The 18,449-nt window shown below is 39.3% G+C and overlaps 1 protein-coding gene across 2 annotated transcripts in view; it reads right to left on the bottom strand.

The window, feature by feature from the left end:
* Positions 1–18,449, bottom strand: part of CD109 (CD109 molecule) — a 139,846-nt gene that overhangs the window by 34,335 nt on the left and 87,062 nt on the right. For both annotated transcript variants that reach the window (XM_003897811.5, XM_009205539.3), the window contains 6 exons: positions 13,516–13,590; positions 12,556–12,616; positions 11,110–11,251; positions 10,037–10,154; positions 8,055–8,168; positions 6,159–6,377 (listed from right to left, as the gene is read on the bottom strand). In XM_003897811.5, coding sequence (XP_003897860.2) covers positions 6,159–6,377; positions 8,055–8,168; positions 10,037–10,154; positions 11,110–11,251; positions 12,556–12,616; positions 13,516–13,590 — 729 coding nt within the window. The remainder of the gene's footprint in view (positions 1–6,158; positions 6,378–8,054; positions 8,169–10,036; positions 10,155–11,109; positions 11,252–12,555; positions 12,617–13,515; positions 13,591–18,449) is intronic.

Raw genomic sequence — 18,449 nt, forward strand, 5'->3', positions numbered from 1 at the left:
ATAAGGCATCTCATGGACTGGCCTTGAAAATGACAAAGAAGAAGTACTTGGGGGAGGCCGAGGTGGGTAGATTAAAGGTCAGGAGTTTGAGACCAGCCTGGCCAACATGGTGAAACCCCATCTACACTAAAAATACAAAAATTAGTTGGGCCTGGTGGCAGGCGCCTGTAATCCCAGTTACTTGGGAGGCTGAGGCAGGAGAATCGCTTGAACCCAGGATGCGGTGGTTGCAGTGAGCCAAGATCACGCCACTGCACTCCAGCCTGGACAACAGAGCGAGATGCAGTTCCTTTATTGAAAAGAGGATGGAAAGCTTGGAAAGGAAAAATGAAACAAAAATGTGTAAACATTTTTAAGAGATGACTACTTCTTAAACGCTGAAGGAGCCCTGAATACTTTTCAGAGACTTTAACATTAAGAAGAACATCAACAGCCAAACCAAAGGCAGCAGAAACCTCTGCAGACTTAAATGTCCCTGTCTAACAGCTTTGAAGAGAGTAGTGGTTCTCCCAGCAAGGAGTTTGAGATCTGAGAATGGACAGACTGCCTCCTCAAGTGGGTCCCTGACCCCTGAGTAGCCTAACTGGAAGGCACCCCCCAGTAGGGGCAGACTGACACCTCACACGGCCGGGTACCCCTCTGACGCGAAGCTTCCAGAGGAATGATAAGGCAGCAACATTTGCTGTTCAGCAATATTCACTCTTCTGCAGTCTCCGCTGCTGATACCCAGGCAAACAGGGTCTGGAGTCGACCTCCAGCAAACTCCAAAAGACCTGCAGCTGAGAGTCCTGACTGTTAGAAGGAAAACTGATAAACAGAAAGGACATCCACACCAAAACCCCATCTGTACATCTCCAACATCAAAGACCAAAGGTAGACAAAACCACAAATATGGGGAAAAAACAGAGCAGAAAAGCTGAAAATTCTAAAAATCAGAGCCCCTCTCCCCCTCCAAAGGAAAGCAGCTCCTCGCCAGCAATGGAACAAAGCTGGACGGAGAATGACTTTGACGAGTTGAGAGAAGAAGGCTTCAGATGATCAAACTTCTTCAAGCAAAAGGAGGAAGTTTGAACCCATCACAAAGAAACTAAAAGCCTTGAAAAAAGATTAGACGAATGGTTAACTAGAATAACCAATGTAGAGAAGTCCTTAAATGACCTGATGGAGCTGAAAACCATGGCATGATAACCACGTAGCCAGAGAGAAAGGTTGGATTATCCACAAAGGGAAGCCCATCAGACTAACAGGTGATCTCTCAGCAGAAACTCTACAAGCCAGAAGAGAGTGGGGGCCAATATTCAACATCCTTAAAGAAAAGATGTTTCAACCCAGAATTTCATATCCAGCCAAATTAAGCTTCATAAGTGAAGGAGAAATAAAATCCTTGACAGACAAGCAAATGCTGAGAGATTCTGTCACCACCAGGCCTGCCCTACAAGAGCTCCTGAAGGAAGCACTAAATATGGAAAGGAACAATCGGTACCAGCCACTGCAAAAACATGCCAAATTGTAAAGACCATCGATGCTAGGAAGAAACTGCATCAATGAATGAGCAAAATAACCAGCTAACATCATAATGAAAGGATCAAATTCACACATAACAATATTAACCTTAAATGTAAATGGACTAAATGCTCCAATTAAAAGACACAGACTGGCAAATTGGATAAAGAGTCAAGACTCATCAGGGTGCTGTATTCAGGAGACCCATCTCACATGCAGAGACACACATAGGCTCAAAATAAAGGAATGGAGGAAGATCTACCAAGCAAATGGAAAACAAAAAAAGGCAGGGGTTACAATCCTAGTCTCTGATAAAACAGATTTTAAATCAACAAAGATCAAAAGAGACAAAGAAGGCCATTACATAATGGTAAAGGGATCAATTCAACAAGAAGAGCTAACTATCCTAAATAAATATGCACCCAAAACAGGAGCACCCAGATTCATAAAGCAAGTCCTTAGAGACTTACAAAGAGACTTAGACTCCCACACAATAATAATGGGAGACTTTAACACCCCACTGTTGACATTAGACAGACCAAGGAGACAAAAAGTTAACAAGGATATCCAGGAATTGAACTCAGCTCTGCACCAAGCGGACCTAATAGACATCAACAGAACTCTCCACCTCAAATCAACACAATATACATTCTTCTCAGCACCACATCGCACTTATTCCAAAACTGACCACATAGTTGGAAGTAAAGCACTCCTCAGCAAACGTAAAAGAACAGAAATTATAACAGTCTCTCAGACCACAGTGCAATCAAACTAGAACTCAGGATTAAGAAACTCACTCAAAACCGCTCAACTACATGGAAACTGAACAACCTGCTCGTGAATGACTACTGGGTACATAACAAAATGAAGACAGAAATAAAGATGTTCTTTGAAACCAATGAGAACAAAGACACAACATACCAGAATCTCTGGGACACATTTAAAGCAGTGTATAGAGGGAAATTTATAGCACTAAATGCCCACAAGAGAAAGCTGGAAAGATCTAAAATTGACACCCTAACATCACAATTAAAAGAACTAGAGAAGCAAGAGCAAACACATTCAAAAGCTAGCAGAAGGCAAGAAATAACTAAGATCAGAGCAGAACTGAAGAGAGAGAGACACAAAAAACCCTTCAAAAAATCAATGAATCCAGGAGCTGGTTTTTTGAAAAGATCAACAAAATTGACAGACCACTAGCAAGACTAATAAAGAAGAAAAGAGAGAAGAATCAAATAGACTCAATAAAAAATGACAAAGAGGATATCACCACTGATCCCACAGAAATACAAACTACCATCAGAGAATACTATAAACACCTCTATGCAAATAAACTAGAAAATCTACAAGAAATGGATAAATTCCTGGACACTTACACCCTCCCAAGACTAAACCAGGGAGAAGTTGAATCCCTGAATAGACCAATAACAGGTTCTGAAATTGAGGCAATAATTAATAGCCTGCCAACCAAAAAAAGTCCAGGACCAGACATATTCACAGCCGATTTCTACCATAGGTACAAGGAGGAGCTGGTCCCATTCCTTCTGAAACTATTCCAAACAATAGAAAAAGAGGGAATCCTCCCTCAACTCATTTTATGAGGCCAGCATCATCCTGATACCAAAGCGTGGCAAAGACACAACAAAAAAAGAGAATTTTAGACCAATATCCCTGATGAACATCGATACAAAAAATCCTCAATAAAAGACTGGCAAACCGAATCCAGCACATCAAAAAGCTTATCCACCATGATCAAGTGGGCTTCATTCCTGGGATGCAAGGCTAGCTCAGCATATGCAAATCAATAAACGTAATCCATCATATAAACAGGACCAACAACAAAAACCACATGATTATCTCAATAGATGCAGAAAAGGCCTTTGACAAAATTCAACAGCCCTTCATGCTAAAAACTCTCAATAAATTAGGTATTTATGGGACATATCTCAAAATAATAAGAGTTATTTATGACAAACCCACAGCCAATATCATACTGAATGGGCAAAAACTGGAAGCATTCCCTTTGAAAACCAGCACAAAACAGGGATGGCCTCTCTCACCACTCCTATTCAACATAGTGTTGGAAGTACTGTCAAGGACAATCGGACAACAGACAGAAATAAAAGGTATTCAATTAGGAAAACAGGAAGTCAAATTGTCCCTGTTTGCAGAAGACATGATTGTATATTTAGAAAACCCCATCGTCTCAGCCCAAAATCTCCTTAAGCTGATAAGCAACTTCAGCAAAGTCTCAGGATACAAAATCAATGTGCAAAAGTCACAAGCATTCCTATACACCAATAACAGACAGAGAGCCAAATCATGAGTGAACTCCCACTCACAATTGCTTCAAAGAGAATAAAATACCTAGGAATCCAACTTACAAGGGATGTGAAGGACCTCTTCAAGGAGAACTACAAACCACTGCTCAGTGAAATAAAAGAGGACACAAACAAATGGAAGAACATTCCATGCTCATGGATAGGAAGAATCAATATCATGAAAATGGCCATACTGCCCAAGGTAATCTATAGATTCAATGCCATCCCCATCAAGCTACCAATGACTTTCTTCACAGAATTGGAAAAAACTACTTTAAAGTTCATATGGAACCAAAAAAGAGCCCACATTGCCAAAAGAACAAAGCTGGAGGCATCACACCTCCTGACTTCAAACTACACTACAAGGCTACAGTAACCAAAACAGCATGGTACTGGTACCAAAACAGAGATATAAACCAATGGAACAGAACATAGCCCTCAGAAATAATACCACACCTACAACCATCTGATCTTTGAAAAACCTGACAAAAACAAGAAATGGGAAACGGATTCCCTGTTTAATAAATGGTGCTGGGAAAACTGGCTAGCCATATGTAGAAAACTGAAATTGGATCCCTTCCTTACACCTTATACAAATATTAATTCAAGATGGATTAGAGACTTAAATGTTAGACTTAAAAACATAAAAACCCTAGAAGAAAACCCAGGCAATACCATTCAGGACATAGGCATGGGCAAGGACTTCATGACTAAAACACCAAAAGCAATGACAATGAAAGCCAAAATTGACAGATGGGATCTAATTAAACTAAAGAGCTTCTGCCCAGCAAAAGAAACTACCATCAGAGTGAACAGGCAACCTACAGAATGGGAGAAAATTTTTGCAATCTACTTATCAGACAAAGGGCTAATATCCAGAATCTACATAGAACTCAAACAAATTTACAAAAAAAAAAAAAAAAAACCAACAACCCCATCAAAAAGTGGGCAAAGAACAGACACTTCTCAAAAGAAGACATTTATGCAGCCAACAGACACATGAAAAAATGTTCATCATCACTGGTCATCAGAGAAATGCAAATCAAAACCACAATGAGATACCACCTCACACCAGTTAGAATGGCGATCATTAAAAAGTCAGGAAACAACAGGTGCTAGGGAGGATGTGAAGAAATAGGAACACTATTACACTGTTAGTGGGACTGTAAATTAGCTCAACCATTGTGGAAGACACTTTGGTGATTTCTCAAGGATCTACAACTAGAAACACCATTTGACCCAGCCATCCCATTACTGGGTATATACCCTAAGGATTATAAATCATGCTGCTATAAAGACACATGCACATGTATGTTTATTGCGGCACTATTCAAAATAGCAAAGACTTGGAACCAACCCAAATGTCCATTGATGATAGACTGGATTAAGAAAATGTGGCACATATACACCATGGACTGCTATGCAGCCATAAAAAAGGATGAGTTCATGTCTTTTGTAGGGACATGGATGAAGCTGGAATCCATAATTCTCAGCAAACTATCGCAAGGACAGAAAACCAAACACCGCATGTTCTCACTCACAGGTGGGAACTGAACAATGAGAACACCTGGACACAGGAAGGGAAACATCACACACCGGGGCATGTTGTGAAGTGGGGGGATGGGGGAAGGGATAGCATTAGGAGATATACCTAATGCAAATGACGAGTTAATGGGTGCAGCACACCAACACGGCACATGTACACATACGTAACAAACCTGCACGTTGTGTACATGTACCCTAGAACTTCAAATATAATAATAAAAAAAAAGGAAATGACAGAGAAGAAGATGAAAATGTAAGGAGAAAAACCCTTTGAGGTAGTTCCTATTATTATCCAAAGACAGGGAGATTAAATGCCTTGTTCAAAATCATACTTGGCAGAGCTGAGATTCAAACACAGGGTTGCCTCACCCCAGAATACAAGTGTTCATCCACTATGCTCATTATCTTTCTGTCTAGAATGTCTTCTCTGAAAAAAATCTACAAAAGCTCTTTTACCTTCACTGAAACATTCCAAAATTCCAAATCCACAAATCAACTTGACCATGTTTTAATAGGATCCCAATGTAACACAGTCTGTAGATGTAAATGACTGCAAAAGAGATGTTAGTCTTTATAGTCACATTCCTGACTAAATTTAAAGAGGAAATTGGCAATTACTTCTCAATGATTTATTTTTACATACAGACGAGAAAGTGATTAGGCATTACCAGAAGGGTAAAGACGACGACCTACTAGATATGCCAAAAAATTTAACCAAGAGAAAAAAAATCTTCTGCTCTTTTTAATTATGTATTTCCATTTCATTGCTTTCAGACATCAAATATTTACCTTTACTAAAATCATCTGGGTGATAGCATCAGAAGCAGTGGGTGAAAGAGCTGTGACTGTGATAGGAATTTCTCCCAGATGTGTTGGCCTGATGGGAAAAAGAACAGTTGCCCCATCCTCACTGGGAACCAGAATGGTCTGCTGGTGGCCTGTGGCATTGATTTCACTTGAAGTCATTAGAATATCAAATTTGTCACTTTTCTCAATGATTACCTTAACCTGAAAGAAAAAATAAATCAAAGCTTTTGTATAATAAATGCCCTTCAGTAAAGCACTCTTTCATCACCAATTTAAGTACTGTCAAATCTGTGAGGCTAAAGACTAGAGAAAAGACGAGACAAAGATTTGACCAAGGAGAGTATCAAAGGGTATCAGGAAAAACTTCCTTTCCTTTCTATGCTTTCCCCTCAACCTCAAGATAGGTGGGGAAAGGGCACTCTTTAGCCCCATTTCTAGTCGTCCCACTAATATTAAATTATCTCACTATCTAAAGCCATTAGATGGTAAGGATGTGCACAGAAAGGCTATTTCATATATTGATATTACCACCAGCTTGATTTAACGATGTCATCCTGGAACATACTGGTCCCATTAGAAAAATATGAAGAAAACAGCATGAAATGTTACTGAATTTATCAAAGTCTCTGTAAAAAACGATTGCAGGGAAAGTACAACTCAGACATTAGTCCTGAAGCATATCTTGGTTGTAAACTTTTATAAATTATCCCAAAGTTACCAGTCTCATCAATAATAGCATTTATCTAGGCCTTACATTTTATTAATTATTTTCCCATTGATTTTTTCATCTGCTTCTCAGAGTATCTTTTATGGGTATAATAATTATCATTTCCATTTTATAGATGCGGAAACTACAATTAAGTCACTTGTTGGTAAGTGGTAGATTCAACATTGAATCCAGGCCTTTTGACTCTAGATCTTTTGCTTGTTAAACAGTACCATGATGACCGGGTTAAAAAGTAAAATTAAAAAATAAAAAAAAATTGACTTCCCACATTGTCAGCCAAGTATGCCAATAAAAAGCTTAAAAAATTAAATTTTTAATTTAAAAAGTTTATGTATAAAGTGCCTAAAGAGATTATGGCATTTTCATGCATGTAATAAAGTTAATTACATATCCCTATTTATTCTGGGGGAAGAAAAATCAGTCACTTGGTTAACATACTGTGGGCACAACACAAACAGTGAACCTAATTCCTGCCTCCCGGGGAAATGACTAGCTAAGGAGATACAAAGTACATGAATCCAATAGTGAATCCTTGAAAATATAAACATGGGGGCTACAAACATAACAGAATGGCAGCCGGGTTCTGTGGCTCATGCCCGTAATGCCAGCACTTTGGGAGGCCAAGGCAGGCGGATCACTTGAGGCCAGGAGTTCAAGACCTGTCTGGCCAACATGGCAAAACTCTGTCTCTATGAAAAATACAAAAATTGCAGTGATCCAAGATCACGCCACTGCACTCCAACCTGGGCGACAGAGCAAGACCCTGTCTCAAAAAAAAAAAAAAAAAAACCTGCAGTGGGCACAGAGTGGCAGTGAGAAGTGGCCACACATTCCAGATGTGGGGAAAACCAGGGGAAAATGCAGGGAGGCAGGAAAGAGAAAGGCATGCTTCAGAGACAATAAGGAACTTCCACGGCAAAAGTAGAAAACCTATGCTGAAAATTCAAGGAGGTAATATGTAGACATGCTAATGATATCCTTAGACATTAACTAGCAGAAATCACTGAAAAGACATGTCTATTTTCAGTCTCCCAGAAATGTATAAAGTGCTTAGAATCCCAAATGCCCAGATACTACACAACCCAATCCCTTCGTGCTACCTCCATTTTCTCCTGTAGTGTAAATGATCAACAAAAGCTTGAATATATTACCTCAGTGGCATCTTTCAAATAATTGAATATAGTTATTTCCAAAGCAAATTCTTCACCTCTGATAACAGAGTAGGGAAGATTCAAAAAAATGAAAAATGGTTGGAAGGCTTGCAGCTGGAAAGAACACAATGAGTACATATTTTTATTCAGGTCAAAATTCTTCACATTTTATGCAATTAAATGCAATCTTCATAAAACCTGTGAAGCTTTTAACTTCAGCTAGAAATGTCAACTTGCTATCAACAGAAAGCAAACAGCAACTTATCACAAATGAATGATGGCAAATTGACTTGATTTATGTTACTTAATCATCATGATACTTTATTCAGTGCCTTATAGCAACCAAGATCTTCACATACATTATTTTGTTTGGTCATTACAACCCCATGAGGTTACTGTTAGGCTCCTACTTTATAGAAAAGAAAATTAAATTTTAGAGATTTTTGTAACTAGTACAAATTCATACTGCTGGCAAGTAGAGGAGCCAGAACTAGAACCCAGCCTGTCTAACCCCAAAGCAATTTGCTCTTCTTTCATACTGTATTGACTCCACCAATCTGCTTTAAAAGCCCTGCCAAATCCAGCAGCCCCTGTTCTAGTGTGGGACATCTGAATACATGTGCCTCCTGACTAAATTTAAAGAGGAAATTGGAAATTATTTCTAAAACATATATACGATTTATTTTTACATACAGATGAGAAAATGTGTGGGACATCTGAATACATGTGCTTCCTCCTCAGTGATCCAATTCTGATATTATTGGCCAAGTCCTACAGAAAAGGCCAAGCCCCACCCCTGCATCTAAAGCTAAACTTGGATTAGTTTAGGCCAGTGGTTTTGCTGGCAGCAGTAACTCCCTCTAGAGTTTATCTGGACACTTGTGAAGGCGTCTTAGACTGTCACCATGACTCGAAGGTGCTATAGGTAGTTAGTGGATGACAGTCTGCAATACTCAGGATAGCCCCAGACAATGAAAAATTGCCCCATGTTCCTCATGATTCTTGAATGTCCCTTCAGACATTCATGTAGCTGAATTGTCTGTTTATAATGGCCTGAGCTTACAATCTAATTCCAATTTCTATATAAACCCAAAGCATTTTTCAATATACACTGAATTTTTCATGAATACAACTATTTTGTAAATTGAAATTACATTTCAATTTCAAATGAGACAATTCAGGCCACTCATGGCCATTATATTCCTCCTGCCAGTGACTGGCTTAGAAAACAATATATGATGCAATTTGACCAAAAGACATGATGGAATATTGGCTAGCGAACATCTTGAGAAGTTCTGTTCATTCTTTTTTTTTTTTTTTTTTTTTTTTTTTTTGAGACGGAGTCTCGCTCTGTCGCCCAGGCTGGAGTGCAGTGGCCGGATCTCAGCTCACTGCAAGCTCCGCCTTCCGGGTTCACGCCATTCTCCTGCCTCAGCCTCCCGAGTAGCTGGGACTACAGGCGCCCGCCACCTCGCCCGGCTAGTTTTTTGTATTTTTTCAGTAGAGACGGGGTTTCACCGTGTTAGCCAGGATGGTCTCGATCTCCCGACCTCGTAATCCTCCCGTCTCGGCCTCCCAAAGTGCTGGGATTACAGGCTTGAGCCACTGCACCCGGCAGTTCTGTTCATTCTTAAAGAGGACAAATAGAAAGACTCACTCTCTCCTCTCCTCTCCTTTCTCTCTCTCTTTCTTTTCCTTTCTCTCTCTCCAGGCCTTTGGAGATGGTTAGTTCAGGTCAATAATAAACTTTTCCACCCAAATGTTAATATGGGCTTCCCATATTTAGCAGTTTATAAAGCTAAATATAGCTCACATTCTTAAATATAAAACAGATAAAAAGCAAAAGACGAAGCCAAGGAATCTCTAAACTGTGATAAACATTATAAGCAGTCATTTAAAAAAAAAAAGAAAACATTGAGGAGCTGATGCTCTATTAGCTTAATGTCACTGTAACATTGATAAGCAGCTCTTTAATACAATACCTCCACTGGAGTCTTTGTTAGTCCAAGACCCAGGTCCTCAGAGATCACAAAACCAGTAGCCACCCAAGAAGTGATAGAATCAGGTACAGTTACTTCAAATTCTTGGTAAATCCTAGAACTGAAGTCAAAATAATAAACATAAACATCACAAAACCAAGAACCGATACATTTTGAAATAAGTCAACATAATCTAAACTATTTTTGGAAGAAGTTCAATTTTTCATATTATTTGCATATCTGAATTTAAAACCATTTAAAAGGTTTAACTATAAAATAGTAGATCCCAACTTTTCAAAGAATAGGTCATCGCAAGGTCATAATACTGCATATTAATCCATATTCTAATAAAATCTTCCTGCAATATTTACATCTTCAGAATAAACATCACTTTTTCACAAATTTTTTATAAATAATAAATACATATTTTCAACCTTAACTCCAATTTTTTCTCTAAATTTGCAGAAGTTTTTCTGTGTATCCCTGTCAATGCTGTTATTTGTTTCCCTGAGATTTCACTCATGTGCTAACTCAAGTATCTTTAAACAGCTGACTATAAAATACGATGTGGATTTCATGATTTACCTCCTCAATTATCAGGCCAGGTAGTACGGGTTTTATCAGCTCAGCTGAATTCCTTCCACCACCCATGCCCCTTCTCCCTGTGACTCCTGGGAATGTTTTGTGAGGAGTATGGTTCAGTTAGCAGCACTGCCGGGGGTCGCAGGAGATAATCATGAGTGCTTCCCATCCTGTGACAACAAATGTACTCCCAGCAATTTTTCTTCAAGAAGAATCATGAGACTTTAAGGAAGTCAAAATCGCCCTTCATTAATTAAAAAAAAAAAAAAAAGGCCTGTCTCCTCATTGATGAGACCTTCCTGCCATAATTTGTGTGTGGCTTTATCAAAAACTGTATTCAGATTCAATAAATATCATTTCCTAAAAAATCATTTTGGTCTACTTAGTTCTTAGTTACACTATGTTTGTACTTAACCATTAGAAAGAGGGCAAAGCTTATTTAAAACAAACACTGAACAAAATATATATGGGCAAAGAACTTTGTAAGTTTTTACCCCATGTTGGTGTCTAGCCAAATCCAAGTCTCCGGAAAATGCTTTCGGACATGTGGACTGCTACCCAAAGAAAAGTCTTGAATATCAACTACATGTCCTTCATTTTCCTCCATAAACCTCTCAGCATATTCTGCATTGTCATCTATAAATAAACATAGACAAGAGTTAGAAAAACAGTCACTGGAGAGAATGAATTGTAAACTCCACACACAGAATGAATGTCAATCACTTGGGAAGGTGTCCAGAGACATAATGTGCCAGTGGGAGTTCAGGTTCCTTCTATTACAGTGAAAAGGTAGAAGAAGGTTTTCAGAAAAGTAAAGGATACAGTAAGTATTACTGGCAAGAGAATGGGTATTACAGTGGGCATCAAGAAGGATTCAATATGTAAAAAAGAACAAAGATGGGCAAAAACTGAGACTGAAAAATGGAAAAAGATGCTTGGAAGACTGTCTACGATACAGGGTTATGTGAGGAAAGCCAAATGAATCACATGTCTTTAATATAGAGAAATCATAACGACTTCATAACATCTTCAAGACTATAAAATTATCTTTTAAGTTTCAGGACAGAGGATCAGGTAAGAATCAGCCCAAAGAGACCCTGGGGCTTAGCACGGAATAACAAAATACCTGACAGAAACAGGGAATTCAGGGATAGAAACTGTGACAGTTCTAGAAGCCTTTCAAGATGATATTAGTATAATTTTACCTGAAAGAAAAGAGAACCCCTTCTAAGGTTAACCATTCTAATTTATACATTTCCTTCAGTCAAAATATTTTATGACTTCTTTCTAAAAGCACACTTATTATTAGTTGGTAGCCAACTCTATTTAGCAATTCAAGAAACTAAGATGTACAGATATAATCCTGCCCAGGAAGAACTCAGATTGATGAGGGGTGTGTGTGTGTCTGTGTGTGTGTGTGTCTGTGGTGTCTATGTCTCTGTGTGTGTGTGTGTGTGTGTGTCTGTGGTGTCTATGTCTGTGTGTGTGTGTCTGTGTGTGTGTGTGTGTGTACCAGAATACTTTATGGCATGATGGCATCTGGGCTATTTTCTAGGTGAACATCAAAAAGCTAGAGAACAAAAATATTTCAAAAATATGTTGCTCCTTTTAAATATTTCCAAAAGAATAGCACAGTTTGTGATACAAATCAGAGGCACAGCAGCTTCCAGTATGTCCAAAAATATAACTACCTCAAAAGATTAACAAGAGAAAAAGGAAAGCATTCACTTCAAAGATCTAGACAGGAGCTCAAATGAACATTCCATGTCATGGCCCAGATGTACTTCCAAGTACATTAAACTCCAAACATTTTGGGAGAAGAGAACAGAAAAATGAAAATCACAATCTCTATGTTCATCTAGAAAATACCCATACCTATATAAGTAATGTTGAATATCATGTGAAAGACAAATACAAGCATGTTGCCATATATTACTTACAAACACCATCAATATAATCCTTCGTGAGGTTTGCATCTGTCAATACCCAGAGTCCACACTCCTAAAAAGAATAATTTTAATTTTCTTTTAAAACACCAGTTTAAATGCTCTCTGAATTATCAAGGCATTCTCCCACACTGCTCACTTGTGCTCATTTTTGAGAGCTTAGGTACACACATGCACATACATTCAACCTTTCTCTTACTCAAACACACACACACGCACACACACCAATCTTTCTCACTTACACACACACGAAACACACATCGATCTTACACACACACACACATCGATTTTTCTCACACACACACACACCGATCTTTCTCACTCAAACACACACACACATGCACACACACATCGATCTTACACACGCACACATGCACACACACATCGATCTTTCTCACACACACGCACACACACATCGATCTTTCTCACACACATGCACACACACATCGATCTTTCTCACACACACGCACACACACATCAATCTTACACACACGCACACACATATCGATCTTACACACACGCACACACACATCGATCTTTCTCTCACACACACACACATCGATCTTTCTCACACACACGCACACACACATCGATCTTTCTCACTCAAACACACACATCGATCTTACACACACACGCACACACACACTCATGCATAAAGAGCCATTTCAGTCAAGGAAATATATATAAAATACATTTATATGGAAATACATATACATAAAGGAAAAATTATTTGTTTAATGTCAATTCCATTAACTTTTCCAATGGTGAATTGTTCCATTCACTTTTAAAACTGGAAAGATGATTATCTTTCCATTTCAAATTATACTTACATAAGACTGCACTTCAGTGACACATTTAACAAAAGGTTAACATCTCAAAATGATCACTAATTCTGAAAGGGTTTGCAATAGTAAAAAGCATTAATATCTTTTCAATATAGTAAGCAAAACATACCTGAAAGACTGCAAAAGAATTCATGAACATGCCTAAATAATATCCTGTGTTATAAAGTTCCAACTCATGGACCACCTAAGGAGAAGATAAAATACACAGAATGAATGGATTCATAGCAACCTTCCACAACACTTCTTCCAAGTAACTTAGATAAGACTTAGCCTTCATGTTTACCAACTTGAAAATGACACAAATTGAGGAGCAGTGAATATGTAATTGCTTTGTTCATCATTCCGTCAGCCAAAACTACATTTCTTACCTACACTTACTTTTACTCTGTTCAACAATCCAGAGTTCCTAAGAAGTCTGGACTTGAGTTCTGCCAGGGAGAACTTACATGTTACTCTTTGACAAGACCAACAGGCAGAGGTCAGCATTAAAAATGACCCACACTTTTGGCAGAGATAAACAGGTTAACTTTGTTGAAGATTAATATAAACTCTGCAAAATGTCAGTGACCTACATTTACAAAAAAAAAAAAAACCTCAAGAGGCAATTCACAAAAGTAAGAATATAAGTTATTAATAAGCAGAAAAATATTCAGCCTCACTGATAATCAAAGCAAGGCAAATGACAACATCCATGAGATACAGTTTTTTCAAAAGTGAGATATTGCATGTACCCTATTAGCAATGCTTTCTTTAAAAAGAATAGTATCATTGCTAGCAAGAATGGGTAAAATGGGCTAAAAGAGTGAGTAAAACTGTTGGTTCCTCAAAAAAATTAACATAGAATTAGAATATGACCCAGTAATTCCACTCCTAGGTATATACCCAAAAGAACTGAAAACAGTAACTCCAAGAGATACTTGCATGCCACTGTTCATTGCAGCATTAGTCACAACAGCCAAAAGGGTGGAAACAACCTGTGTCCATCAGCAGAAAAATGGATAAACAAAATGTAGTGTATATACACAACACAATACTATTCAGCCGTAAAAAGAAATGAACCTCTGAGGCTAGATGCAGTGGCTCACACCTGTAATCCCAGCACTTTGGGAGGCCAAGGCGGGCGATTCATGAGGTCAGGAGTTTGAGACCAGCCTGGCCGACATAGTGAAACCCTGTCTCTACTAAAAATACAAAAAATTAGCCAGGCGTGGCAGCGGGCACGTGTAGTCCCAACTACTCGGGAGGCTGAGGCAGCAGAATGGTTTAAACCCAGGAGGCGGAGGTTGCAGTGAGCCAAGATTGTGCCATTGCACTCCAGCCTGGGCGACAGAGCTAGACTCAGTCTCAAAAAAAAAAAAGAAGGCCGGGCGCGGTGGCTCAAGCCTGTAATCCCAGCACTTTGGGAGGCCGAGGCGGGTGGATCACGAGGTCAGGAGATCGAGACCATCCTGGCTAACATGGTGAAACCCCGTCTCTACTAAAAATACAAAAAACTAGCCGGGCGTGGTGGCGGGCGCCTGTAGTCCCAGCTACTCGGAGGCTGAGGCGGGAGAATGGCGTGAACCCGGGAGGTGGAGCTTGCAGTGAGCCGAGATCGCGCCACTGCACTCCAGCCTGGGCGACAGAGCGAGACTCCGTCTCAAAAAAAAAAAAAAAAAAAAAAGAAAGAAATGAAGCTCTGATACATGCTACAACATGGAAGAATCTTGAAAACACTGTGCTAAGTGAAATAAGCCAGACATAAAAGGGCAAATATTATATAAATCTAAAATATCTAGAATAGGTAAATTCATAAAGACAGAAGCAGACCAGAGGTTCCCAAGGGCTGTGGGGAGGGAGAAATGAGTAGTTATTGCTTAATGATTACAGAGTCTCTGTCTGGAGCCATGAAAATGTTTTGGAAATATTGGTGATGGTCATACAACATTGTGAAGTGATTAATGTCACTGAATTAAACACTTAAAATGGTAAAAACAGCAAATTTTATTTTATATATATTTAACTTCAATAAAAATCAAGTATTATACCTTTTTAGGTAATGATTTTGATACTTCTCTCTAATTTACATTAACCAAATTAAGACAAAGTCAGAATTTAAAAATCACAAAAAAAATCTAAGTTAAAAAAACACATTCCAGCATAAAATTAAACACCTGCAACCACTATTTCTACAATGCTAACAACAACTACAGCTGCATCCACAGTAAGTGACTAGAACAGGCACCAATAAGAAAACAATAAAATAAGACAAAATTTTCATAATGTCTCAACAAGCTGGCAAGTAGACAATGGAGCCAGAGCCAGGCATATTGGAGAGAAAAGACTATAGTTCCGGCCGGGCGCGGTGGCTCAAGCCTGTAATCCCAGCACTTTGGGAGGCCGAGACGGGCGGATCACGAGGTCAGGAGATCGAGACCATCCTGGCTAACACGGTGAAACCCCGTCTCTACTAAAAATACAAAAACTTAGCCGGGCGAGGTGGCAGGCGCCTGTAGTCCCAGCTACTCGGGAGGCTGAGGCAGGAGAATGACGTGAACCCGGGAGGCGGAGCTTGCAGTGAGCTGAGATCCGGCCACTGCACCCCAGCCTGGGTGACAGAGCGAGACTCCGTCTCAAAAAAAAAAAAAAAAAAAAAAAAGACTATAGTTCCATGACTCTAACTCTGTCACAAAATACAAATACATGAAGATTTGCTTCTGCTCTTGCTCAGACACCAATTCATAGAACTATTCAAGAAGCAGCATCTAAACAGCGGTTATCAGCACAAGACAAGAATGCCCTCTCTCACCACTCCTATTCAATATAGCACTAGAAGTTCTGGCCAGGGCAATCGGGCAAAAGAAAGAAATAAAGGGCATCCAGATAGGAAGAGAGGAAGTCAAACTATCCCTGTTTGCAGATGACATAATCCTATATCTAGAAAACCCCATAGTCTCAGCCCAAAAGCTTCTTAAACTGATAAACAACTTCAGGAAAGCCTCGATGTGTGAAAATCACTATCATTCCTATACACCAACAACATACAAGCAGAGAGCCAAATCAGAAATAAACTCTCATTTACAACTGCCACAAAAAGTATAAAATACTTAAGAATACAGCTAACTAAGGAGGTAAAAGGTCTCTACAAGGAGAACTACAAACCACTGCTCAAAGAAATCAGAGATGAACAAACCAATGGGAAAACATCCCATGCTCATGAATAGGAAGAATCAATATTGTTAAAATGGCCATACTGCCCAAAGTAATTTATGTATTCAATGTTATTCCTATTAAACTACTACATTCTTCACAGAACTAGAGAAAACTATTTTAAAATTCATATGGGACCAAAAAAGAGCTCGTATAGCCAAGACAATCCTAAGCAAAAAGAGCAAAGCTGGAGGCATCATGCTATCAGAGTTCAAACTGTACTATAAGGCTATAGTAACCAAAACAGCATGGTACTCACATAAAAACAGACACACAGAGCAATGGAACAGAATAGATAACCCAGAAATAAGACTGCACATCTACAACTATGTGATCTTCAACAAACCTGACAAAAACAAGCAATGGGGAAAGGATTCCCTATTCAATAAATGGTGCTGGGAGCAGAAGCCAGCTAGCCATATGCAGAAGATTGAAACTGGACCCCTTCCTTACACCATATATACAAAACTTAACTTAAGATGGATTAAAACTTAAACGTAAAACCCAAAACTATAAAAACCCTGGAAGACAACCTAGTCAATACCATTCAGGACACAGGCACAGCCAAAGATTTCATGACAGAGATGTCAAAAGCAATTGCAACAAACACAAAAATTGACAAATGGGATCAAATTAAATGAAAGAGATCTGCACAGCGAAAGAAACTATCAACACAGTAAACAATCTACAAAATGGGAGAAAAGTTTTGCAAACTACTCATCTGACAAAGGTCTAATATCCAGCATCTGTAAGGAACTTAAACAAATTTACAAGAAAAAAAAAATTTTTTTAAGCCAGCAAAGGGGCCGGGCACAGTGGCTCATGCCTATAATCCCAGCACTTTGGGAAGCCAAGGCAGGCGGATCACCTGAGGTCAGGAGTTTGAGACCAACCAGCCTAACCAACATGAATAAACCCCGTCTCTACTAAAAAATACAAAATTAGCTAGACATGGTGACACATGCCTGTAATTCCAGCTACTTGGGAGGCTGAGGCAGGAGAATCACTTGAACCCGGAGATGGAGGTTGCGGTGAGCCAAGATCATGCCATTGCACTCCCGCCTGGGCAAAAAGAGGGAAACTCCATCTCCAAAAAAAAAAAAAAAAGTGAGCAAAGGAAATGAACCAACACTTTTCAATAGAAGTCATAGAAGTCATACATGTGGCCTACAATCATATGAGAAAAAGCTCAACATCACTGATCATTAGAGAAATGAAAATCAGAACCATAAAGAGTCCAAGTGCAGTGCTCACACCTGTAATCCCAGCACTTTGGGAGGCCAAAGCAGGAGGATCACTTGAGGTCAGGAGTTTGAACCCAGCCTGTCCAACATGGTGAAATCCTGTCTCTATTGAAATACAAAACCAGCTGGGCGTGGTTGCTCACACCTGTAATCCCAGCTACTTGGGAGACTGAGGCAGGAGAATCACTTGAACCCAGGAGGTGAAGGTTGTAGTGAGCCAAGATCACGTCACTGCACTCCAGCCTGGGTAACAGACCGAGATTTTGTCAAGCAAATTTTGCTAACAGACCATGCACGTGGTGGCTCACGCCTGTAATCCCAGCACTTTGGGAGGCCGAAGCAGATGGATCACAAAGCCAGGAGTTTGAGACCAGCTAGGCCAATATGGTGAAACCCATCTCTACTAAAATAAAATTTAAAAATTAGCCAGGCATGGTGGTGCACACCTGTAGTCCCAGCTACTCAGGAGGCTGAGGCAGGAGAACTGCTTAAACCTGGGAGGCAGAGGTTGCAGTAAGCCAAGATCACACCACCAAACTCCAGCCTGAGTAACAGAGTGAGACTTTGTTTCAAAAATAAATAAAATAAAATAAAAACACACAATGAGATA

This window comes from Papio anubis, chromosome 6 (assembly GCF_008728515.1).
Source record: "Papio anubis isolate 15944 chromosome 6, Panubis1.0, whole genome shotgun sequence".
Lineage (NCBI taxonomy): Eukaryota > Metazoa > Chordata > Mammalia > Primates > Cercopithecidae > Papio > Papio anubis.